General features: G+C 37.8%; 1 protein-coding gene across 1 annotated transcript in view; it reads left to right on the top strand.

Annotated features, from left to right (window-relative positions):
- The window catches only part of IPCEF1 (interaction protein for cytohesin exchange factors 1), a 178,735-nt gene that overhangs the window by 64,769 nt on the left and 88,397 nt on the right, over positions 1-25,569 (top strand). The window contains exon 3 of the mRNA XM_004477802.4: positions 12,655-12,707. Within this exon, the coding sequence (XP_004477859.1) occupies positions 12,684-12,707 (24 nt within the window). The 5' untranslated portion in view covers positions 12,655-12,683. The remainder of the gene's footprint in view (positions 1-12,654; positions 12,708-25,569) is intronic.

Below are 25,569 nucleotides of genomic sequence, written 5' to 3'. Positions count from 1 at the left end.
CAAACAATGGGATGGGGTCGGGGGCGGGGGAGGAAGAAATAAATAAATAAAATAAATCTTTTTAAAAAGTTGAAAAAAACAAAACAAAAACAGCTTGCAAAAATTCTGCCAAATATCATCGTAAGTGCCCCTGGGAGAAGTCACCCTGTCCTTGCTAAAGGCAGGCTTTCCCATTATTAGGACAATAGCTTAGCCTTAGTAATTTCTACCTCTCTCACCTGATTAGTCTTTGGGTAATACCCTTGCAAAATCACAAGGCCCATTAAAGAGCTATTTCCTAATCAAAGAACTATCTAGACAAAAGAGGAATCTGGCTCCAACTGGAGAGCAACAGGTGCAAACGACAGACAGGTTTTATAATAGTCTTTTTTTTTTTTTCTTTTCCCCTCCACGAATGCTCCAGTCACTCTGTGGGTTGTATCTTCACTTTGCTGGGAAGTGTTCTGCAGAACGTTCTTTGGCAAAGCTGAGTTACAGCAACTGGCTGCCCAAGTGCTGTGGGCGCACAGTCTGGATTTCACCAAACAGAAAAACACGCTGCCATCCTTAGAGAGAACATACGATTATTATTGAGAAATTTAGGGATGCTGGTGGCAGAAAGGCGAAGGCCACCGTTTGCCCTTCCAGGTGGCCGGCTTAGAGCTCCGTGTATGATCTGGTTCTCACAGGTGAGAGCAAACTGAGGTTAGCAGCCAGGGGTGGTCGCTTAGGGCCCTGAGGGGACAAACAGTAGTGTCCTAACCACTGACACCTTTCCTGGGGGCATTCCTTCCTGACTATGGACCAAAGAACACTCCCCCAAAACTGCCCAGCCATGCCCCCATTTCCAAAGACCAGGTAGAAAAAAAGAACATGTTCACAAGCTGCAGCGGAATCCCTCTGTCCTCTTTTCGGTGAAGTTTTATTTTGCTACCAGGTCACTCACCGACCCATTAGGAAAGACAATTAAAAAAAAAAAAAAGCCAACAAAAACTCAGAAGCAGGAATGTCGGTAACAAGGCAAAAATCATTCCCCACAGCGCTGTTGTTACAAAAAAGGAGAAGGAACCAAATGCCCAGAGCTTGGGAGAGAATACGTTAAGGGGGAAAAAAAAGAATCCAGGAAGTTAGGGTTAAACCACAGCGGTGTGGACAGGAAAGTTCAGCGTGTTCAGTTTGGGAATATATTCGGCTCTCTCCTATTCCAGCAGAGGGAATAAAAACATGAGCTGCTGATGAACTTAATACTGAAATTGTCCCTACCTATCGAAGGCGGCCAAGAGTAAAGGGAGAAAATGTGCAACAAAAGAGAGCGAAGACCAGTCGTGTAGAATCTGGACTCTGGTGTCCAGGAAAGCTGAAAAGGGCTGAAGTCCATCCTTTCCCGTGGCTCACTGGAGCTCTGGCATGCCTTTTTCTACACAACACAGCAGCCTGGGAGCCAGGACGAACCTTTGAGTGGGGCGTCTTGGGTTTCCATCACAACTCCATGGGATGGACCAAAGCATACAGCTAGTTTGGCTCTCAGAATGGCTGGCTCTCTGTAGCAGTTTGATATGGTTATGAATTCCAAAAATAGATATTGGATTATGTTTGTCATCTGGTCTGTACCTGGAGGTGATTGAGTTATGATTAGGGCTTTGATTGGGCCACGTCATTAGGGTATTGAGTCCCCATCCCTTGGTGGGTGGGGACTCACAGATAAAAGGCATGGCAAAGGACAGAATTGAGGGTTTTTGATGTTGGAGTTTGATGCTGAAGCCTTAAGATGGAGCCCCAGGAAGTAAGCACACAGAGGAAACAGAAGCCAGCCCAGGAAGAGAGGACCTGAGCCAGGAGAAGAACACAGAGGAACAGAGACGGCTCCTTAGACACAGCAGAAAATCCAGGGAGAGAGCAGAGCTGTTCGCCTAATAGTCTACAGCTGACTTTGTGGAGAGAGGCAAAGTCCAGAGAGCCTCACAGTCTACAGCTGACCTTGTGGAGAAACAGAGGCGCTGAGCCCAGAGGAACCCAGGAAGCCTGAACCCTGACAGACATTGGCAGCCATCTTGCTCCAGCACGTGAAAATAGACTTTGGTGAGGGAAGTAATTTATGCTTGATGGCTTGGTATCTGTAAACTCCTACCCCAAATAAATACACTTTATGAAAACCAACCAATTTGTGGTATTTTGCATCAGCACCCCTTTGGCTGACTAATACTCTCCCTGAAGTGTCCTGGATCTTGGAAAGGAGTACTACACACCTGCAGGGCTTATCTGCGCTGGTCCACAAGGGCTGCCTTTGAGGTGCGTGTGTGGAGGGGGTGCAAATATGTTTGGTGGGGTCACCATGTTAGCTCTCTTCTGGAGAGCCAGAGGAGCAGCGGCTTGCCAGGTCACCCTGGTGGAGTGGAGGTCCACCGCGAAGCACAGAAACAAGTGTCGGTGCTCTCCATGCACAGATTTGAAGAGAGGATGCTGGGAGGACTGGACTTGGGGGCACATGAATCTGGGGGTGTCCTCTTAAGCTTGGAAGTTTTGGGTTCTGGAACCTGCAGGAGGAAAGTAGAACCTAGCTGTTCAGTGAGGTGAGGAGCTCGGTGCCACCCATTGGGGCATGCCCCACAGCCCTTAGCTTTGGGGTCAGGTCCTCAGAAGTCCCCTGCAGTTGGCCACCTGGTTGTTGCTGTGGTAAGATGCTCAGCTGGGAGCAGAGATTGGCATTACTGGCTGAAGGAAGGAATTTTTTTCCCCCTTAGAGGTGTCGATTTTGTACATCTGTGCCTTGATTGTCAGGATTGACAGCTCATGTGGGAATGCATAAGGGAAAAATGAGGAAGCGGCCTGCCAATCTTCTCAGATGGCTTCTTACAGTTTTTTTTTTAATGGGGTTGAAAATAAAGTAATTTTAAGCATCAGAGTTTCTCTGGTTTAAAAATGCTTGGTTCCTCAAACCATCTGTCAAAGTGTAGAGAGAACAGAAAAGAAATGCAGTGAAATGAGTAGAAAAGATGACGATAAAAAAGATAAAATAAATGAAAGAGGAAGAATGAGAATTTTCTAAAGCCAGGAGAAAACGAATTGGAATCAGAATGACACTTAGAACTTAAATTAAAAGGAAAAAATGCCTGCAATAGTTTGGATAAAACCATTTTTTCCTTCATAAATTTCTGGGACAAAGTAACAACCCCAAACGATCCCCTGATCCCATTTATCATTAGACACACCGGAAGTGTCAGTTTGCATTTTGATTTCTTCTCTCCTGTTCAGCCTTGACAAGTGAAATCACATGCTAATTGGCAAAACTAATGGATTATTTCATGTCTTTGCTTTATATATGAGGAAAGATGTTTTTGCTCCCCCGTTTTCCATGGCATCGTGATGACGGACTATCATTTAATAGTATGCATACAAACAATTCCACTTGCAAGTTAAGTGCACACATTTGCTGCCACATTTATTCCATGCTTTTTGATGACTGAGATTCCTGTCTCAAGAATGACAAGCCTTTTTTGTTTCCTCTTTAGCTCTGGTTTCTTGCACCTTATTTTCTTGTGTCTGTAGAATTTCTATAAATCCATTTGTTGCTCTGATAATATCTTGCCAAATGCTAGTAATTTTGAAGGATAAGCAATTTATGGATTAATCTGTGGGTTTTTGTTAATTTTAGCTTAGAGTTATGTTGCTGTCACTTAAGTCCCTGTGAAAAAGAGAATAGACCCAGCCCATATTTTCTTTCAGCTGCAAAGTTATCTCTAAATTGCAATAAATTGTCCTCTTAAAAAATCTTTAAAGCATTAGGCACGGTACTTATTTTGTTGCATCATTCAAAAGGTTATAATATCATTTGGAATAAACAAGAGAGTTATGTTTGAACTGACTGAACCCACGAGTCTTCTTAGGGAATTTTTCCTTTGGTCCATAGCGAATGCCAAGTGTAATGGTAACTGCCTTCTTTATCCAAAGATCATTTCTTTCTTATTGATGTTCTTGATGTATTTCCTGATTTTCAAATGGTGCAGGGCCAGTTCATCTTCCTTTTCTACTTATGTAACTTCCCAAACAATTTATAAAATAAATTCGTGGAATAAACTTGATTCAACAAGCGTGCATTTTGCTGGTATCTAAAACACGCTGGAGTTATTCTCTCTCAGTGTATTTGAGGGGAAGTGTCTGCTTTGAAATGAACTAATAACTCACATATAATGAAATGTGTTGTCTGCTTTTCAGTTACACAGTGTTTCACTAACTCATTTCATTTCACAAACTTGGGAAAAAACCCCAACTGTTAATGACCACATTGGTTTGGCTATGTCTCATGCTGTGGTTGGGGAATTGTGCTTTAAATAAGAAAATTGCCTCAAGCAGTTCTGAAGCTACTATTCCCTTCAGCTCTGAAACGAGGCACCAAAAATGTCTCTGAGAGAACAGAAAAAAGTGCTTAATCAACCTTGAAGTGAGAAAGCTATTTTATTTGATGAAATCTGTTCTCACACTGGTTGGAACCCTGTAATTGTGTCTAATTCCATTAGGAAGAAGAGTTTTGCATTACCAAGCTATTTCTTGGTAATTGTTCCCATTCTAGGTAATCTCTACCCGTTATTGACCATGCGCGGTGCCTTCGTTGTTTTCCATATGCTATTTCATTTAATTCTCTCAAAAATTCTACCAGTTGGTTATTATTACACTCCATTTTACTGATGAAGCATCTGATATTAGGAGAAATTAATGTTCACGAGTTCACACATTTAACCAGTGGCAGAGCTGGGTTCAGATTTAAATCTATTTGACGCGTGCTTGTGACGATGAAGTTCATGGGCCAGCTTGTCTAAGTCATGGTGTCCAACGCTTTGGTCAAGCTCTGGGCTGATTGTTTTCTTGAGAATATTTCACAGATGCATTTGTATCACTGTAAGTATATTGTTTTAGGAATTTGCACCTATAGTCAGTTGATTGCATTTATGAGTGATTACATCTATAATCAACAAAGGAGATGGTCTTCATCCAATCAGAATTGAGGACTTCACAAGCCAGGAAGAATTTCTATCTCTGCTTCAACCAGCCCTTTGCTCCTGGAGAATTTGACACCTTCATCGGAGTTTCCCCATTTGCCCCTTGCACCCGCAATCCGGATTTTCTAATCCTCATGTGCCTGCGAGCCAATGAACCGGTTTCTATGATAAAAACATTCTCTCTCTCTCTCTCTCTCTCTCTCTCTCTCTCTCTCTCTATATATATATATATATACATATACATATTTGTTTCTGTTTCTCCAGAAAACCCTGACTAATATACTGTAGTAATTTTACAACTTTTTTTTTACTTGGTTGTATACCCATTAAATAACCTGGAAACCCTATGTACCCCTCATACTTTAACTTTTCACCTAAAGTTTTCATTAAAAGTTTAACCAGTTGCAAAAAGAGGGAATTTCTGGCATATTGTGACGCTTGATATTAAAAAGTTTACATTTGTCTTTAAATATAATCTGTACAATCATAGATATTTGATATGTATCATCATTAAAACTTTAGGAGCTGCAAAGTTTACATTGTTCTTGTTTCTTGTGGAACTCATGTCTTCATTCCTCTACCCTTGGATTAAAAAAAATTTATTCAAGTAACAAATACAATCTAAAATTTCTCCTTTAAACCACATTCAAATATATAATTCTGTGTTATTAATTTTATTAAAAATATTGTGCTATCATCACCCCTTCGGTTTTATTCTATTTCATGTTTTTATGCTTAAAAATCTTATATTGATCACTCTATCATATTTCAACAAAAAACAAAACCCTACATATTTAAATAGGCATTAATTTAAAACATTTTTTCTGTGACATTCTTTAAACCATAAAACATTTTATTTGGAGCAAGTTATCATAGAATTATTATTCTTTAACAAACAGGTTATATATTTTGATAAATAATGACTAAATACAAGAGGTAAACATTTTTACTGAAAATGCATCACTTAGGAAGTTTTTCCCTCCTAATTAGATCATATATCCATGGATGAATATTATTTATTTCTAGAAAGAAAGAGCGTTCTGAGCCAATTCTAATCCACCTACTGGCTTTTATATATGTAAGCACTTAGAAATACTTTTCACAAAAATAAATAGATGGGAATGGAGAATTTTTGGACTTATTCTCAATTTTTGCCAAAAATCAGATTGGATTTATCACAGTAATGATTTTTAATAACCAACAGACAACTCATATAGGATTTTCTTTAATTGCATTGAAAGCAAAAAATTGGAAACCACTTGACTTACACAATTAATTTGTTACACTGTCACTATTATAGTCTTATAATTTTTTAAAAATTTCTGGGACTTATCCCAAAATCTTTTATGATGACATATGCAATAATTACTATTTCTTCCTTTGACTCTTCCACTTTTAGGCACCTTGCTTCAGCTGATAGTCTCTGAAGGAGTTGTGTATTTGAAAAAATTCATTACTTTAAAACATCTTTGCCAACAGAGCTTATTATTTTTCATAAAAGGCTTTTATTGTGTGCTTTAAATATATTTTCATCAAAATCTTGGAGCTGTAGATATAGCTCATCAATTTGTGGTTACCATATGCCTTTTAACCCAGTTAACAGAGCCAGTTTTCATTGTTCAAACAATAAGGAAATATATTTACCTGTATTCTATGACCACCATTTCACTTCCAAGTGCTTCTTGATTATAATTACGTGCTTTACTTTGTATGGTAGAGGGGAAACAGTAGTTGAACTTAGATAATGATGATGAGGAGGAGGAGGATGATTTCGTTAACTTTAATTTCTAAGACATACAAACACTCTATTCTCACCAAGCAGCAATCCCCATACTTCCTCCCCCAACCACTGAAAGCCTCTGATCTACTTTCCGACTCTATGAATTTGCTATTTCTAGATATTTTGTATGACTGGAATCATAGAGTATTTGTCCTTATGTGGCTTGCTTATTTCACTCAACATAATGTTTTCGAAATTTATGCAGGTTGTAGCATGTATCAGAACTTCATTTTTTTAAGGCTGAATAATCTTTTATTGTGTTTATGTACCACATTTTATTTAGCCATAAGTCTATTGATGAACATGGGTTGTTTCTACGTTTTGGCTATTGTGAATAATGCCATTCTGAACATTGGTGTACAAGTATCTAAGTCTTGGTTTTCAATTTTTTTGGGTGTATTCCTAAGGATAGGGTCATATGTAATTCTATATTCAACTTTTGGAGGAAACACCATACTGCTTTCCAGTGCTGTACCATGTATAATCCTGCCAACAATAAAAGTTTTCAACTTCTCTGCAGCCTCTTCAACTCTTATTATTAATATTATTTTGGCAAATAATAGCCATCCTTCTGGGTGTTAAGTTGTATCTCATTGTGGTTTTGTTTCACATTTCCCTAATGGCTAGTAACACTGATCACCTTTTCATGTGTTTGTTTGGCCTTTTGTATGTCTTCTTTGAAAAAGTGCCTATTCAATTCCTTTGCCGATTTTTTTTACTGGGTTGTTGATATTTTTATGATTTTTCTGCGCAGAATTATCTTTGAGTAATAATGGTGAAATTTGCAACCTCTTAGAAGTAATTACTAACTAAAATATGCATAGATAGCCTTCACAAAAACATTTCCATATGCTGCTGGCCCCCCACCCCATCCCTCTCCCACCACTAATTGCTTATTATTTCTATCAATTTGCTCTTTAGTTAGAGTAGGCTTGGCATGAATACTGTTTTGTTTCTACATACCTCAGATCGAGAAGGGGACTTCCAATAGGATATCCAGATATTCCATTAAATAAAATGATTTGGAATTCTTGGGGTTTCCTTATGGGTTCTCATCTGTAGTTTTGAGGTTTTATTGTCTGTACTTTAAATTCCTTTACTGAACAAATATTTATCGAATCATCTGGTATACAAAGTTGGGGATACAGCAGTAAACAAATGAACGAGGCATGATGTAGCACCTGTCCTCAGGTAAGTTATATTTAGTGAGGAGTCACATATTAAATGGCTAATTGAAAATTTAATCATTGAAGTACAATTATTAGATGTTCTATGAAGAAAAGAGAAGGTTCTAGGAGAGCATATAAAAGGGGAATTGATATCTCACAGAGCTCAGGAAAAACCTTCTTAAATGACATTTAGTCTGAGAGCTGAACAGTGAGATGGTGTAAACCCTCTTGGGAGGTTTTGTTGAAGAAGAGTATGTACAAAGGTTCTGAGATTTTAGGAGCTGCAGGAAGAACATATTTAAGGAGCCTGAAGAAAGAAAGGCCATTGAGTCAGGAGGTGAGGAAAAAGAGACATAGAAATAATCCAAGATGGGGCTGGAGAGGAGGCAGTGACTAGATAATACAAAGCTCTCCTTCTAGAGATTTTCATGATTTTGGTCTTAATCTCAAGACCAAGGGGAAGCAATTCTTAGAATGTAAGGACAGAGCTGAACTAGTCAGATCTGCACTGGGAAAACACCAACCTTTCTCAGCTGGGATATCAGTTTGTGTGCTCCTGTAGTGGTCAGAGAAAGATGCTAGTGACTTGGACCAGGCGGTGGCGATCAACAGAGAGAGAGAGTGGACACATTTAAGTGATAGTTGAGAGGGAAAATCTGTACAAGAGAAATATTCCTCATGATGCAAGGAAGGCTCAGTATTAGTGGCTAGAGCAGTATATTCTCCACAAGTTGCCCAGGGCTCGTCCCACCTCTCCTGCTTCTCCTGGAGCTGCTGTGTGGGAGGGGGGCCACCAAGGCAGATGAGATGGCCAAGGCTCAGGCCACTTGGCCTGGCGGTGACACGATCTTTGGGAAGAGTATCCTCAAGGAAATCTCTGTCAACATAATTTTTGAAGATGACCAGTGTCTTGCTTTCTATGACATTTCCCCTCAAGCACCAACACATTTTCTGATGGTTTCTAAGAAACATATTTCTCATATTTTTGTAGCAGAAGAAGAGGACAAAAGGCTATTTGGACATTTAATGATTGTTGGCAAGAAATGTGCTGCTGATGTGGGCCTGAAGAAGGGCTATTGAATGGCGGTGGGTGAAGGTTCAGATGGAGGCAGTCTGTCTGTCTATCATGACCATCTCCATGTTCTTGGGGTGGGCAGATGAGTTGGCCTCCTGGTTAAGCATACTTTAGATAGTTTGCCCTTCTCTAGGCAGCGATCAGTTTTGCACATTCCAAAACATTAAACTTAGTGTAGCAGTTTGATATTGTTTATGAATTCCAAAAATAGATACTAGATTATGTTTGTAACCTGGTCTGTCTGGAAATTTCACTTTCACTTAATTAAATTATGATTAGGGCTTTGATTGGGCTACATCAGTAGGGCATGGAGTCTCCACCCCTTGGTGGGTGGGAAGTCACAAATTAAAGACATGGTGAAGGATGGAGTGGGAGTCTTGATGCTGGAGTTTTGATGTGGAACCTGGGAAGTAAAGACAAGGAGAAGGAGGACACAAGGGAGTTTTGAGCTGGAGCCTGGAAGTAAGCACACAGGAGCAGAGCATCTAGAGCCTGGAGAGAATCGAGCCCCAGGGAGAGAGACAGAGCTGGTTGCCTGATATTCTACAGCTGGCCTTGTTGAGAGAGGAGGGCAGCTGAGCCTGGAGAGAAACAAGCCCTGAAAAGAGAGGAACACAGGAAGCGTGAACTCTTGTCAGCAACCATCTTGCTCCAATATGTGGCAACTTTGGTGAGGGCAGTAACTTATGCTTTATGCTTTATGCTTTATGACCTGGTAACTGTAAGCTTCTATCCCAAATAAACACCCTTTATAAAAGCCAACAGATTTCTGGTATTTTGCATCAGCACCCCTTTGCCTGACTGACTAATATAGTTGGTATACTTCATTTTGCCTGTGTATGGAGAGATTGAAATAATAATAATAAAAGACATTGTTGCATGCTAAAAAAAGAAGAAGAAGAATTAAAGATGATTTTTTCCCCTCTTTCTTTCAAATCTCCTGTGATTTCTGTGCTTGTTTTACTCCTGGAACTCTTGCTGAGAGGATTCAGAATTCCACTGAATTAAGGTCACCTGAAGGTGTTGTTAACTGCTAGTTTAAAATCATCATTTAACACCTTTTGTCCAACCTGTGTTCACCACTGGGCTAGGGACTGGGGTACAAAGAAGAAGTATGTTTTGGCCCCTGCCTTGGATGTTCTCTTTGTTCAACTGGACCACAACCATGGCCCTCGCAGAGTTATGAACATGCCCTGTGGGAGATGGTGAGCAAGCCCGGATAGGTTGTTAAGAGAGCAGGTGCTGGAGTCGGATTTGAATTCTGACATATCCATTTACTACCTTCCTCATCTAAATTGCCCAGATTTCTTCATCTATGAAATGGGGCTGTTAGTACGCTATTCATAAGGTAGCTTTGACAATTATATGACATGATAGACAAGAATCGTTCATAGCAGAGCTGGGCACATAGTAAGGGTTTAATAAACACAGTAAATTTAGCTATTATATTATTACAGGGAAGGCAAAGATTATCCATCGGGCTAGAGTCAACAGAGGATTCTAACTCTTCTAACCACTTAAGATCATCTGTAAAGGGTACACATAGTTAACCTTCGTTAAGGAATGAATATATTTTATCACAATCAAATGGTTTGTTGGGCACTTATTACACAATAGGCCCTGATATAAACATTCTAAAGACATTTTCTCATTTGATTTTTATTGAACCCTAAGGAGGAAACAGATGAGAGGCCAGGGGCCCCAAACTATCAGTTACTTGCCCAAGGTTATATAGCTAGTAAGTAACCAAACTGGGATTTAAATCCAGTCCAGACCAATCCAAGGCTTTTGCTCTTAATGTCTACAATATATATATTTCCCTCTTTACCTAAAAGTGCTGCTGAATTGAAATGAAATGTTATTGATTATGTATTTTCTCAGTCAGTGTATACTAAAACTTCACAAAAGTTAATAAAAGCCAATAAAATATTAACATCTTATTTAAATATTTTTATTGTGCAAATAAATGCTTATTATAGAAAATAAACAAATGGAGGAATAAAATCAAATCACTGGTTATGCTAACTCTCATAGATAATGACTGTACACATTTTGCTGTAAATCTCTTCAGACCTTTACCAATGCATGGATGTATGAGTGTGGGTAAGCAAACTGTTGTTTTTTTTCAGGTGGTACCTGGTACATGGGAAGCAGTTGCCCAATCACTGAGCTACACCCACTTCCCAACGAGAGTTAGTGTTTTTTGTTTGTTTGTTTTTGTGTTTAGGAGGTACTGGGGATTGAACCTGGGACCTTGTATGTGGGAAGCAGGTGCTCAACCACTTGAGTTACATCCTAAAATGTGTGAATGGGATTATTCTGTACATCCTTTTAATGTTTTTTTTTAAACTTAATTTTTCATTAACATGCATTGTAGGACTCTCTTTATGCTTAGCAGAGTTCATGGCACATAATAAGAGCTCAGCAAATGGTAGCTACCATAGCATTTGCACTTGCATCACAAATGCCCTCCAGATAGGCTGTGCTGATGTGGCGTCCCAACAACAAATGAGAGTATTCTTTTCACACACCTCCAAATGTGGCTTCTCTCACTCAATGTCTTTCTTTCTTTTTTGCCAATCTTGAATTAAAAATGGGAATGTTTTATATCCTTTTCATTTTACTACTAATGAGGTTAAATAATAGCTCACTTACATTTTGAATTTTCCTTCACTCATTTTTCTATTAAATGCCTGTAATTTTTAAAATTGGTTTGTAAAAACTTTTCTCTATGTTATGACCCATATATTGAATGTCTATTGCAGGTATTTGTACCAGCTAATGTTTTGCTTTTTAACTATTTTTAGTGTTTTTAAATAAATAAGTTAAAAAATTAAGTAGTTAAATATATCAGTCTTCTTTATATTTTCTGTCTTTGGCATTTTGCAAATAAATGTTTTATTCATACCTATGTCATACAAATATTACATTTTTGGTATTAAAATGGAGTATCTGTTCTTCAAACGTTTGGGGATAATTGATGTAAGAACTAAAGTCAAACATGGAATGGGTCTGTGTTTGTGGTACCACTGAGAAAAGTTTGAAAGACCCCCCTCTGCTTTGGGGAGAGTGTCCGTCACTTTGCTTGCTTAACAGGGTACTGGCTTGTCAAACTCTGAAAATAAGAGGTTTCTATCCTTTTGTTTCATTTGCTTTTCTTTAAACTGCAGAGTGTCTTATTTTTTCAGGCAATTCACTGCAAAGTAGGAGACATCGAAAGGACCTCATCTTCATATTAAAGTTAGTGCAAGGCAACACAATCAGTTACATTTTTGGCAATATTTCTTAATACCATCAAGATAAGAGTAGGGATCAAATAGCTCCACCTTTTACATTGTGCTGTTCAAAACAAAGAGGAAGATACTTCTCTTTTCAAAAAATATATATACAATATTAAGTATATAAATCATATACATGTCTTTTAATGTGGACTTGAAAGAACATTCACAAATGTACACATGAAATTCTGGCTGATTTTACAAACTCAGTTCGCAACATTTGCCTTATGCAGTTTTGAAATAACGGTCATTGAATGGTTTGTTTTTATTGTGAAATTCATCAATCAAAATAGAAATGCTTTTTTATTTCCTCAAAGAAATATATACTTTTATGAATACTTTGATCCCACATCTCACGGAAAATCTTTTTCTCTTCTAGCTTCTGTTTCTGCCAATTTGACATCATATATGGCTATGGATGGCAATTCTCCCGTAAGTACCCTATGGAAGATCCCAAACTTTAGATATTCATTGTCAGTTTGATGAATGAGTAATATAGTAGATGAGTTGATTTAAAGTTTAGCTATTTATTTTCCAATATTCATTGGCCACAATGGAATCAAATGGCACTTTTGTTCAGTTTCAAGGGTCTTAGGATCACCGAGCACTGTGTTAGAGCCCAAGCTATTTAATTATTGATTAAAGATTAATCCTTTTAACCCTCTGTATGTATATTATCTCTGCGTTTTAAGAAGATGCTCTCAATGACACCAGTGCTGCATGCAACCTCTATGGGAAAATGTGTGAATTATCCATGTTGAAGTCATGTATTCCTTTCAAAACAATTTTATATCCATTAATTTACCCAAAGCAAGTAAGCTTGTTGAACGAATTTATAATCCCTAATAAACAGATGGGAATCTTTTACAGGGAGAAATTAAGAAGCTGGATGTTAGTAACATGACATTTCTCATTGAAGGGGATGTGACAGTGTGGTATTGTATGGTATATATTTTGGCAAATCAAATGACTGCAAGATGGCTCTATAGGAGAAAGTTTTGAGAATACAAGCAAGGCAGAATCAGAAGCAGTTGTTGAGAGAATACAGTATAGGTCTCCTGCCCAGTTAGGAGCATGGACAGGGCTTTCTTGATGCAAATTAGAAAATGGATGTCAAGACAGGTTGTAATAATAGTGATGGAGAAATTGAATTAACTACACAGCTCCTGGAAGAGACATTTTATAAGGCAACAGGACGGCGGATAATTTCTCCACCTGCCTTGTTAGCAATTTCATGTCCCATAAGTAGAGAAGGCATGGAGGGCATGTTAATTCTGATACTAATTCTAAGTGAGGTGGAAAGACTTGTTAGTGGAAATGGTGGAAATGTTGGGAAACAGGACTACATAAGAGTACAATGAAAACACAATTTCTAATCAATTGTGTACCCTACCTGTGCGCCCCTGAACATGAATGGGTGGGTGTTATATGACAACAGAAATGTGAATAATCACAAGAGTATAAAGAAGAGAAACAACTGAGAAAATAAATATGGCAGCCATGGGAGGCTTTTGCCGAGATTCAATATAAAGGTGTCTGCCCAGGATGTCAGAGGTTGGTCATATGGTCAAGGTAACAGAAATAGGTATCAGAGTTGTATAAAATTAGAGTTGGGAAGACTAACATTCAGAGCTACCCAAGGTTTACGAAAATGCATGGAAAGAAAAAAAAATGCATGTGATTATAAACGCTCATGCATGTGTGTGTTACATGGAGTAAAGAAGCAAAAAGGAAGAAATAGGATTGTTGGATCCTTAGGAAAGGTACTGCAATGTTTAATTCTTAGGTGGCTCCATCTTTTCCTTGAAAGAATATAATTTTCCAGCGGGAAGGCGTTCACCTTACAGGTGTAAGAAGAAGTGGAAATTGACATAAGAGAACGCCTAACTACTTTGAATTAACCAGCTCATTCATTCAGGGAGCCCTTCAGCCATTCATTTAACATTCACTGATCACCTATCCTGACTCTAACACATATCAGGTACTTTACTAGGTAGGAACTGGAGGTTTCATGATCACTTTAGACGAGATGAAATTACCACCTCTTCAAAAAGGAGTACAATCTTGAGAATTGAAACGGTAGATGGGGATGTACTTATCAGACAACAAATCCATACTTCCCAGTCTAGAGCTGGTACCACTGTAATCGGTAACCTGCTACCCCATGAACCCAGTGCAGAAGTGAATTCAGCTCTGATCAGTGGGAACTCTGGCTATCGATGGGTCTCCCTCATTTCACAAGCCATCCCATAGCCCCAGGATCAAGCAGCCCTGCTTTCCATGTATGTCTACCTACCTGTTATTTTTACCTCACAGCCATCAGTATCCAGGCTTTCCTGCTTAATGTGTCCCTTAAGCATTTCTTCCGGGGGCTTTTCAGTGGTTACCCTACCTTATCTTTCCATTCAGAAAATTAGGTCCATTTTCTGCTGTCATTTGTTCTCTAAGTAAAACATAGCCCAGGAGACCTACTTTTTTGCAGGTAATTTCAGGGGGTTTAACACATTTGACCTAATCACATCCCAAATTACACTTCATTCCCACTAAACTAATGTTCGTTGAGCTACGTGTGTTAACGTATTTTGTTGCTGCTGAAGTACCAAGGCAAGTGGCTTCCCATCTGAGAGGCTGGGGGAAGGCAGGAAAATACTTTTAAGGCACTTTTGTTGATCCTAGCGGAGAGTCTTCATTGATTTGGGTATGGTAAATGATGCCAATGAAACTGCTTAAGAAAATAGATTCTAAGCACCCGAAATGCCATTATGTGAATATGAGATGACCATTGTCCTTTTTTTTTGTTTGGACCAACTGCTTTTCTTACCTGCTAGTATTCTTTTCTCTTTCTTGAGAGAAATAGCAGAATTTTAAAAACTAAATCTTCATCGAACCAAAAGCCTCAACTTCACATAGAACCAAAAGGAAGCTGCTTCTACTTCCTAAATATTTCTCCGTCTTCATAGCCATGACACTGGCCCATTCCCACTGCTCCTCAATCTCTCCACCTCCCGCCCGCCCCGCTCAGGTCCATTTGCCACTCTGCATCCAGAATGAAACTTCTACACACACATCGATTATGCCACTCACCTGCTTACCTGTTCAATGGCTTCCCATTGGCCTTAGGATAAATACCACCCTTTTAGAGCTTACAAGGTCCTGCATGATGGGGCTTGTCTGATCAGTCTACTCTTTAGGCACTGCCCCTTTCCACGGTTGAGGCGCCTGGTACACATCCCTTTTTGGGACCTGGTCATGTTCAGCTCCTGGTTTCTTGCATCTCTGATTAGCCATCCCTTTGTGAGAGGCTTTCCCCAACTCCCCGATTTAGGATAACCTGTCTCTTCTGTGTGCTTCTTTTGTACCCTGTTAGAACTCTTATGTGAAAACCTTGTTATCCTCATTTGATTGCCTCTTTTCCACGATTGACAGTAGACTGTATGGGAGCTTGCTTGCCCTTGGATCGCTGATTTCGGCAACAAAGAATTAGTCCAATAACTGTTGAATAAACAAAAGCCATGTTATGCTATATACTAAATTGTGGCCTGAAAGAATGAACATAATCACCCTTTGTTCTCAGCCATCCCTTGTTGGGAAATCAACATTATTATTAGATTTGGTACAATCCATTAACGTCTCTAAGAATCCATTTACATACTACCTTTGATATTAATAAAGATTACTATGTTTCATGTTATGGTGATAAAGTATTATGCACAAAAACACAAATTGTTTAGCTTTATTTTACAGGTAGTTTCTCTCTCACACACACTCAAAAGACTAGTATATAAACCCTAAATGTTTGGTCAGAAAGTTTTCTGGTCTTAGACTTTAGTAACAGGATGTTTTCACTAAGAAAGGAAAACAAACTTGTTTAAAGTTGACAATGCTCAGAGAGATGTGACAGATGATCTCTCTTACCCTCAAATGTGATCCTTTTCCCCAAAGTTCCTGAATGCTCTTGCTTCCAGGGCTGGCCCTCGTGGCAAAGAAATATCAGAATTATCTTAGACAAAGCTTTGTTAGAGTATTTCCCAAAGAATGCTTTTAATACAGTTCCTTCATTAAAATACTGCCTAAAAATAAAATGTCAGCTGATGACTTTTTGCTGAAAAAAAAACGTATGCATGTAAATCATGGTTACTTTTCTTGGTTTCCAAGGAGATGAAGAAAAGTACAGTGAATATGAACAAATATTTACTTCTGGCACTGGGGTTAGGTTCTGTTTAATTGTAGGCTGCTACTTGCTATGTTGGTTCCCAAGAAAGATCTGTACTCACTACTCATTAAACATTTATTGCAAAGTTACTATGCGTAAAGAACAACCCAAACATGATTTCTGCCTCATGGAACGGGCCCTGAATCTCCTTCCATCTCTGTGCTCATGGTGTAGGACTCACATACCCACGATATTCAAGGCATGAAGCAAGGAGTTCATTTGTCAAAACTTTGGATCAAGTCAAAAGAGGAGCTGACATTTTTGCAGTTTGCTTTTTGGGCTATATCAACATAAACCTCCGTTGATATGATTGTGCTAAATTTGGTGTGCACAAGGCCGACACAGGAATCAGACTTAGAGGGCTGTTGAATATATTTCCTGTCCTAAGTAAGACTTCAAGTGAGAAGTGAATGACAACCTTCTGGGGAGAAGATTACTGGGTAAGGTTGGAAGGAACTCATTAGATACATTGGAAAACTTCTGTTCCCTCCCCCAAATATTCTCTATTTCTTGGTTTCCTGATTCTCTGTACTTGGAGGCCAGGGTAGAACCAAAAAAAAGCTATTGTGGGTTTTGAGGAAATAGTCTTTTAGATAGAAGTATAGATTTGTTCACCAAAATTCCTTCTTACCTTCAAGGAAATGCCAAGGGTCAGGTCTCCTAGTTGGTTCAAATTCAGTGTCAGACAATCCCAGGGGATTTTTTTCTATGGCTGTGATACTTTGAGAGGTGAGAAAGGCACTGAAGAAAATGAGATGTTGCTTAACTCAGCTGATGTTGTTTATTAGGAGAGGAAATTTGCTCCTCTGAGTAATCAAGCAGTAAGTGATTTTCCAGAGTATTTGCTGAGCACTAGTAAGGCATCATAGGATGTAAAAAATGGTATAAGACACAGCAAGTCTTTGAGTAAATACTGATTGAGGGCTAACTGTGTGTCAAACATTGTATTAGGTGCTAATTTTGAAGGTGTGACATGCTCAGATTCATGAATCCTCTTGGAGTTTTGCCCGAACATTGAAAGATCTGAAGATTCTCGCGTTCATCTTGACTTTAATGGAATTGCTTATAGCATTTTCCACTAATTGTGCTGCTTGTTTGGGAACCGAGATAGATATATTGTCACGTTACAGTAAAACTCGTTATTTAAAAAATTTTAAAAAGTGATGGATATTAAATAAGATTGAGTGCTTTTTTGTGTTGTGGATATAATCACACAAATTTCTTCTCCCTGCTTCTTCTTGTAGCCTTTCAATCGTGTGGCGAATGGGTTGTTGAGGGGCGAGACTGCAGACCAGGAACGAGGTAGTCAGTGTTTGGGAGAGAATTGATAAGACTCTGACGGTAGCAGTGATTGAAGAGATGGAGAGGGAAGCAGGATTTGTTAAACATTAGGAAGCAAAATGGGTAGGGTGGTGACTGGGTAAATATGCAGGAGAGGGACAATCTGAGATTGCACACAGGTTCTGGGTTAGCCCATTGTGGGTAGTATCACCGCAATGTATGGAAATACACAGATACATAAATAGACAAATTACAATATCCATTTCAAAGGCATGAGCAAAGCATTGTGGGAATAGAAGCAGCAGAGTGATACATAGTTAACTAAATAGGCTTTGGAGTCTGACAAGCCTGGATCCTGAACTTGGCTTTTCTGCTAGCTGTGGGATCTTTGGGGAAGTTAGTTAACTACACCAAGCTAACTTTCCTCATCTGTGAAGAGAAGGATAAAAACGGTATGTATCATGTATCTCTTCAGGGAATAACTAATAAAAATCAAGTAATTAATTAGCAAATAATTAACACATAATAAATATGAGATTATTATATGAGCAAATGGCCTTCTAAATTCAAAGAAGGCTTCCTGATGGGAGCATCTTTGGCTGGGTCTCAAAGATAAGTAAGCATTTACCAGGTGAAAAATGGGGAAGAGAATAAAGTATTCAAAGGTAAGGAGTTGTTAAAATGTCTGGCATTTGTGTAGAATAGGGAAGAGTTTAAGGTGTCAGGAGAGGAGGCCACTATGGGAAGGGAATTGCATGTTATTTGCCTTGTGTCTCCAAGGTGGAGTCTTATACATGAAATCATTGACTTCCATTGAAGGGTGATCCTGTGAGACTACACTTTGACACTCTACTCTGCTGCAAGCATACAGCAAAGATAGACAAAGAGAATCATAGAAAACTAAAAAGGTATAACAAGGCTCAAACAATTATTTCTGTGGATCAAAAATAAAAAGCAGTAAGCATGGCTGAGGCCATGGGTACCTGGTCTGGAAGCAGGAAATAGTTTGCCTCCTGCCCCATGCTAAGGGGATTTTATAAAAAGTTCCAGTAATTATGGGGAGAGCTAGATTCACTGCTTAATGACAGTGAGAAATGGGGGTAATACTACCCACAATGGGCTAACAAGAAACAGAAAAAATGGTTGCCAAATCACTTCCTGGGGTTATAATTTTAGACAACTGTGGACCTTAGAAGGAGTTATAGTTTCAAAACCAGGAATTTGTAGCTGCACTTGGTTACCTGCTGGATAAGTGGCTATATGTACAATAGTCTCCTTGATTGACTCAGGACACAACTGTGGAACTGAATCTGCACCAAGTGGAAAAAACCTCTAAACCTCTAAAGAGAGAACTATGAGCACAGAGGGGAAGAAGGAGAGAGAATGAGAGAAAAACACTCCAACCCACAGTTCTGCAAACTGACAGACCAAAAACACATAAAATATATCTAGTGCTAAGAAAGATAGGATTTAGGATAGTAATTTGGAGACAGTTCCATTTTAGGTTAAGTTAAATTTTTAAAAGTTTCACAAAAATTTTGAGTATGAAGCCCAAGAACCTTTTTAGATATTGTGAAACAAAATTGGGCATAAATGAAAAAGTTATGTGGATTTTGAAAAAAATTAGAACTATTAGAAAAGGCAAATATATTCCTTAAAATAAAAAGCTCGAAGATGACATAAATTGAACAATGGACACATTAAAAAAGAAAAGTAGTGTCTTGGAAGCAGTTTTGAATTGTATATATGACACACATGTACAGAGACATAAAAATATTAAAAATTAGGAAAAAAATGGGAAGTGGGTGTCGCTCAACTGATAGGGCTTCTACCTACCATATGAGAGGAACCAGTTTGATCCCTGGGGCCTTCTGGTGAAAAAGAAGAGAAAGTGTGCCTGCGTGGTGAGCCGGTGCCTGCGTGGTGAGCTGACTGCCTACCCGAGTGCTCGTGTGGTGAGCCAGGGCCTATGTGGTGAGCTGAGTGCCCACACAATGAGCCAGTGCCTGTGCAAGTGAGTCATGCAGCAAGATGAAGACACACAAAAGAGAGACAAAGGGGGAGAGTCAAGGTGAAGTGCAGCAGAGACCAGGAACTGCGGTGGCACAGGTGACAGGGAATCTCTCTCCACATCAGAGGTCCCCAGAATTGAATCCCAGTGAATCCTAGAAAAGAAGAGACAAAAAAGAGAAATAGAAACAAAAGACCAAACAGCAAATGGACACAGAGAACAAAACAAAAAAACATCAAAATGGGGGGGCACAAGGGGGAAAAATTAGGAAAAAAGAGCTAAGGAATGGGAGAAAAATAATCATCTCTAACATGTATCTAATAGGAGTCCTAAAAGAAGAGAATGGGGGAAGTGGCAGGAAAGCACTATTTGAAGATCTTTGATAATAATTTTTCACACTTGAAAAAAGATAGATTTTACCAGGTAAAAGATTCACTCTAAGGATTAAGCAGTATAAAAGAAAATAAATCTTTAAATAGACACATTTGAAGTGAAACCACAGAATAGCAAAAATGAGTATACTTTAAAAGAATGAAAACACAGATCACATACAGAGTGACAGTGAGACTGAAAGCAGAAATTTCATCAATACAACACAGTACAACACAATACAACACAATACATACCAATTTTTTCCCAGGGGAAAATAATTTTATACCCAACTATGTTATCATTTGGCCTTGAGGGTGAAATCAAGACTTTACAATAGACATAGGCTAAGAGAAGTCACCATCTACTGACTGCCATTAAAAGTAATATTAAAAAAGATATTAGAATAAAAAGAAAAATGGATCCAATGGGAAGGTATATTATAAGAAAACCAAGATGATCACAGTAATTGACAAAATATATAATTAAATTTAATTACTTATGGATAATAATGATAATGCTATTAATGAAAAAATAAAAATGACTAGAATAACTCAGAGAGAAGGCATACAAGTAGCAGTTAAAATATGCTGAGTTACATGTTATAGTTATGATGAATTTAGAAATACTAAATTGAACATCAAAGGAATAACATAAGAAAAGGAAAGAAAGAGGAAAAGGAAAAATAAAATGGATATAAACTGAAAAAACAGAATAAAAATTACAATAAATGTAATCAGATTAAATTCATACTGGAAAAGGGACAGATAATTATTTTTAAATGCAAATCTGGAAATATTCTACTTATAAAGGAAAAAACAGTATATTATCAGTGTCCCAGAAGGAGGAGAGAATAGAAAAGGAGCAGAAAAAATATTTGAGGAAATAATGACCAAAAACTTCCCAGCCCTTGTGAAAGACATAAATATCAATACCTAGAAAGACAATGCACCCAAAGAGAATAAATCTGAATAGACCTACCTCAAGCCACCTACTATTCAGAATGAAAAATATTAGAGATAGAAGATTCTGAAAACAGCAAGAGAAAAGCAAAGCAGCTCATACAAGGAATACTTGAAAAGACTAAGTGCCAACCTCTCATCTGAAACCATGGAGGTGAGAAGAAAGTAGTATGATGTATTTAAGGTACTGAAAGAGAAACTGTAAGCTAAGTATTCTATATTTAGCAAAACTGTCCAAAAATGAGGATGAGCTCAAAGTCTTCACAGTCAAACAAAAACTGATAGAAAATGTTACTAAAAGACCAGAATTACCAAAGATACTAAAGGAAATGCTGCAGCCTGAAAGGAAAACACAAGGGTGAGAGATTTGGAGAAGAGTTTAGAAATGAAGATTTTTAGGAAAGGCAAACTAAAGAATAAAAAGACAGACAATAGAATGATATGACAGCAGAGAGCTGAAGGACAAAATGGATGAAGTAAGTAATGCCTTTATAGTAATAATATTGAATGTTAATGGCATGAACTCCTCAACCAAAAGACATAGACTGACAGAATGAATAAAAAATTATGAATCATCTATATGCAAAAAGACTCACCTCAGACATAAGGACACAACCAGGTTAAAAGCAAAAGGTTGTAAAAGATATTCCATGCAAATAGTAATTAAAAAAGAGCTGGAGTAGTGATACTAAAGTCAGATAAAATAGATTTCAAATGTAAAACTCTTTTAAGGGATGAAGAAACTCATTTATATTAATAAAAGGGACAATTTATAAGAAGAAATAACTATAATAAATATTTATGCACCTAACCTGAGGGCCCCAAGATACACGAGGCACAAACTGGAAAAACTGAAGGGAGAAATAGATGGCTCTACAATAATAGTTGGAGACTTAAATATACCACACTCAGTATTGGATAGAACATATGGACAGAGGATAAAAAAAGAAACAAAGAACTCGAATAGGTTAGCCCTAACAGAAATCTATAGAGCATTATAAAGGATAAATAAGGAAACAGAGAACTTGAATAGGTTTGACCTAACAGACATCTATAGAACATTACACCCCCCCCAAACAGCAGGGTATTCATTCTTTTCAAGCACTCATGGATCCTTCTCCAGGATAGACCACATGTTATGTCATAGGAAAAGTCTCAATAAATTTAAAAAGATTGCAATTACACAAAACGCTTTCTCTATTCATTACAGAATGAAGCTGGGAATCAATAATTTACAGAAAAAGGGAAAATTCATAAATAACACTCTCTTAAATAACCAGTGGGCCGGTCAAAGAATAAATTGCAATAGAATTCAGAAAAGAGCTAGAGATGAATGAAAATGAGAACACACATATCAATACCTATGCAACACTGCAAAGGCAGTGCTGAGAGGGAAATTCATAGCCATAAACACAATAAAAAAAAGAAGAGAGAACTAAAATTGAAGACCTAACTGCACATCTGGAGGAACTAGAAAAAGAACAGCAAACTAATCCCAAACCAGGCTGAAGGAAAGAAATAGTAAAGATCAGAGCAGAAATAAATGAAATTGAAAACAAAACAAAACAAAAAACAATGGAGAGAATCAACAAAACCAAAAGGTGGTGCTTTGAGAAGATCAACAGAATTAACAAACCCTTAGCTAGATGGACAAAGAAAAAAGAGAGAAGACACAAATAAATAAAAGCAGAAATGAGAAGGGTGCGTTACCATTGACCCTGCAGAAATAAGAGTGATCATAAGAGGATACTACAAATGACTGTATGCCAAAAAATTTGACAAGTAGGCAAGATAGACAAATGTCTAGAAACAATCTAATCACTTACATCAAAACCTAGAAGAAATAGAAGACCTCCACAAACCAATCACTAGTGAAGATATTGAAACAGTCATCAAAAACCTCCCAAAGATGAAAAGCCCAGGACCAGATGGCTTCACAGATGAATCCTACCAATCATTCAAAGCCAATGTAATACCAGTCTTGCTCAAGCTCTTCCAAAGAATTGAACAGGAAAGAACACTACCAAATTCATTCTATGACGCCAATAGCACCCTAATGCCCAAACCAGATAAAGATACCATGAAAAAAGAAAATTATAAACCCATCTAATGACATAGATGCAAAAGTCCTCAACAAAATACTTGCAAACTGAATCCAAAAGCACATTAAAAGACTTACACACCATGATCAAGTGGGTTTTATCCTAAGAATGCAAGGGATTCTTGCACAAGAAACTCAGTTAGTTTAATAAACCACATTGATAAATTCAACACAAGAAAATCAATTGTTTAATAAACCATATTGATAAACTGAAGAAGAAAAATCACAAGATCCTCTTGATTAATGTAGAAAAGGCATATTTGACAAAATAAGGCACTCTTTCTTGATTAAAAAACCCAAAAAATCCAAAAGATAGGAAGAGAAGGAAGCTTTCTCAATACGGTAAAGTGCATATTTTAAAAACTTACAGTTACCATTGTACTCAATGGAGAAAGAGTGAAAACTTTCTCTCAGAGATCAGGAAGAAGACAAGGATGCCCACTGTTACCATTGTTATTCATATTGTGCTAGAAGTTCTAGCCAGAGCAATTAGGTTAGATAAAGAAATAAAAGGCACCCAAGTAGGAGAGGAAGAAGTAAAACTTTCACTATTTCCTGATGATATATATATATAATGAAAATCCTGAAAAATCCACAAGATAGCTACTAGAGCTAACAGACAAGTTTAGAAAAGTGGTGGGATACAAAATTAAGAAGCAAAAATCAATAGCCTTTCTATATACTACTGATGTGTAATCTGAGGAGGAAATCAGAAAAAAAAAATCCATTTATAATAGTGACTAAAACAATCAAATATTTAGAAACAAACCTAACCAAGGACATAAAAGACCTATATTAAGAAAACTACAAACATTGCTAAAAGAAACTGAAGACTTAAATAAATGGAAGGACATTCTGTCTTCATGGGTTGGAAGATTAAATATTGCTAGGATGTCAAGTCTACCCAAATTTTTCTGCAGATTCAACTCAATCCCAATAAAATACCAATAGCCCTTTTTGCAGACATGGAAAAATCCATTATCAAATTTATTTGGAAGAGAGAGAGGCCCCAAATAACAAATATCTTAATAAAAAAGAACAAAGTTGGAGGACTCGCTCCTGACTTTAAGTCATATTACTTAGTCACAGTGGTAAAAACAACATGATACTGCATATAAACAGAAAGACTGACGAATGGAACCAAATTGAGAACTCAGAAATAGACCCTCACATCTACAGTCAAGTGATTTTTGACATAGCCGTCAAGCCTTCCCACCTGGGCCCCAACAGTGTATTCACTAAATGGTGCTGGGAGAACTGGAGAGCCATAACCCAAAGACGTAAAGAGGACCCCTATCTTACCTTATGCAAAAATTAACTCAAAATGGTTCTAGGACCTAAATTTAAAAGTGACCACCATAAAACTCCTAGAAGAAAATGTAGGAAAACATCTTCAAGATCTTGTGGTAGGTGACTGTTTTTTAAACCTTACACCCACAGCATGAGTAACACAAGAAAAAAATAGAAAAATAGACCTCCTCAAAATTAAACACTTTTTGCACCTAAAAAGCTTTGTCAAAGAGGTGAAAAGGCAGCTGACTCAATGGAGAAAATATTTGACAATCACGTATCTGATAAGGGTTTAATATCCATGATATACAAAAAGATCATACCACTCAACATTAAAAAGACGAACTACCTGATTAAAAAATGGGCAAAAGACTTGAAAAGACCATTGTCCAAAGATGAAATAAAGATGGTTAAAACACACATGAAAAAATGTTCAACATCAGTAGGGATTAGGGAAATGCAAATCAAAAGTACAATGAGATATCATTTCATACCTATTAGACTGGCCGCTGTTAAATAAGTCAGAAAACTGTAAGTGCTGGAGAGGATGTGGAGAAAAAGGAATGATTATTCTCTGTTGGTGGTAATGTAGAATAGTATAGCCACTGTGGAGCACTGTTTGGCAATTCCTAGGGAAGCTGAACATAGACTTGCCGTGTGACCTGGCAATACCATTACTAGGTAATGAGCAGAGACACAAACATACATCTGCACACCATTGTTCATAGTTGCATTATTCATGGTTACCAGAAGTCGGAAACAATCCAGGTGTCCATCAACTGATGAATGGATAAACAAACTGAGGTGTATTTGTATGATGGAATATTATGCAGCTGTAAAAAGAAATGAAGTAGTAGAGCATATGACTACATGGATAAACCTGGAGGATATTATGTTGAGTGAAGCAAGCCAGACACAAAAGGACAGATGCTATGTGATTGTGCTCTTATGAATTAAATATATTGTGTAAACTCATGGAGTTAATAATTAGAATAGACCAGCTAAAAGAAATCTAGTATAGTTATAGTCCTATCAGGTAAAATAGAATGTAATCTCAAAAGCATTAT

Source organism: Dasypus novemcinctus, chromosome 28 (genome assembly GCF_030445035.2).
Source record: "Dasypus novemcinctus isolate mDasNov1 chromosome 28, mDasNov1.1.hap2, whole genome shotgun sequence".
Classification (NCBI taxonomy): Eukaryota; Metazoa; Chordata; class Mammalia; order Cingulata; family Dasypodidae; genus Dasypus; species Dasypus novemcinctus.
This window is presented reverse-complemented; position numbering and strand designations above follow the sequence as displayed.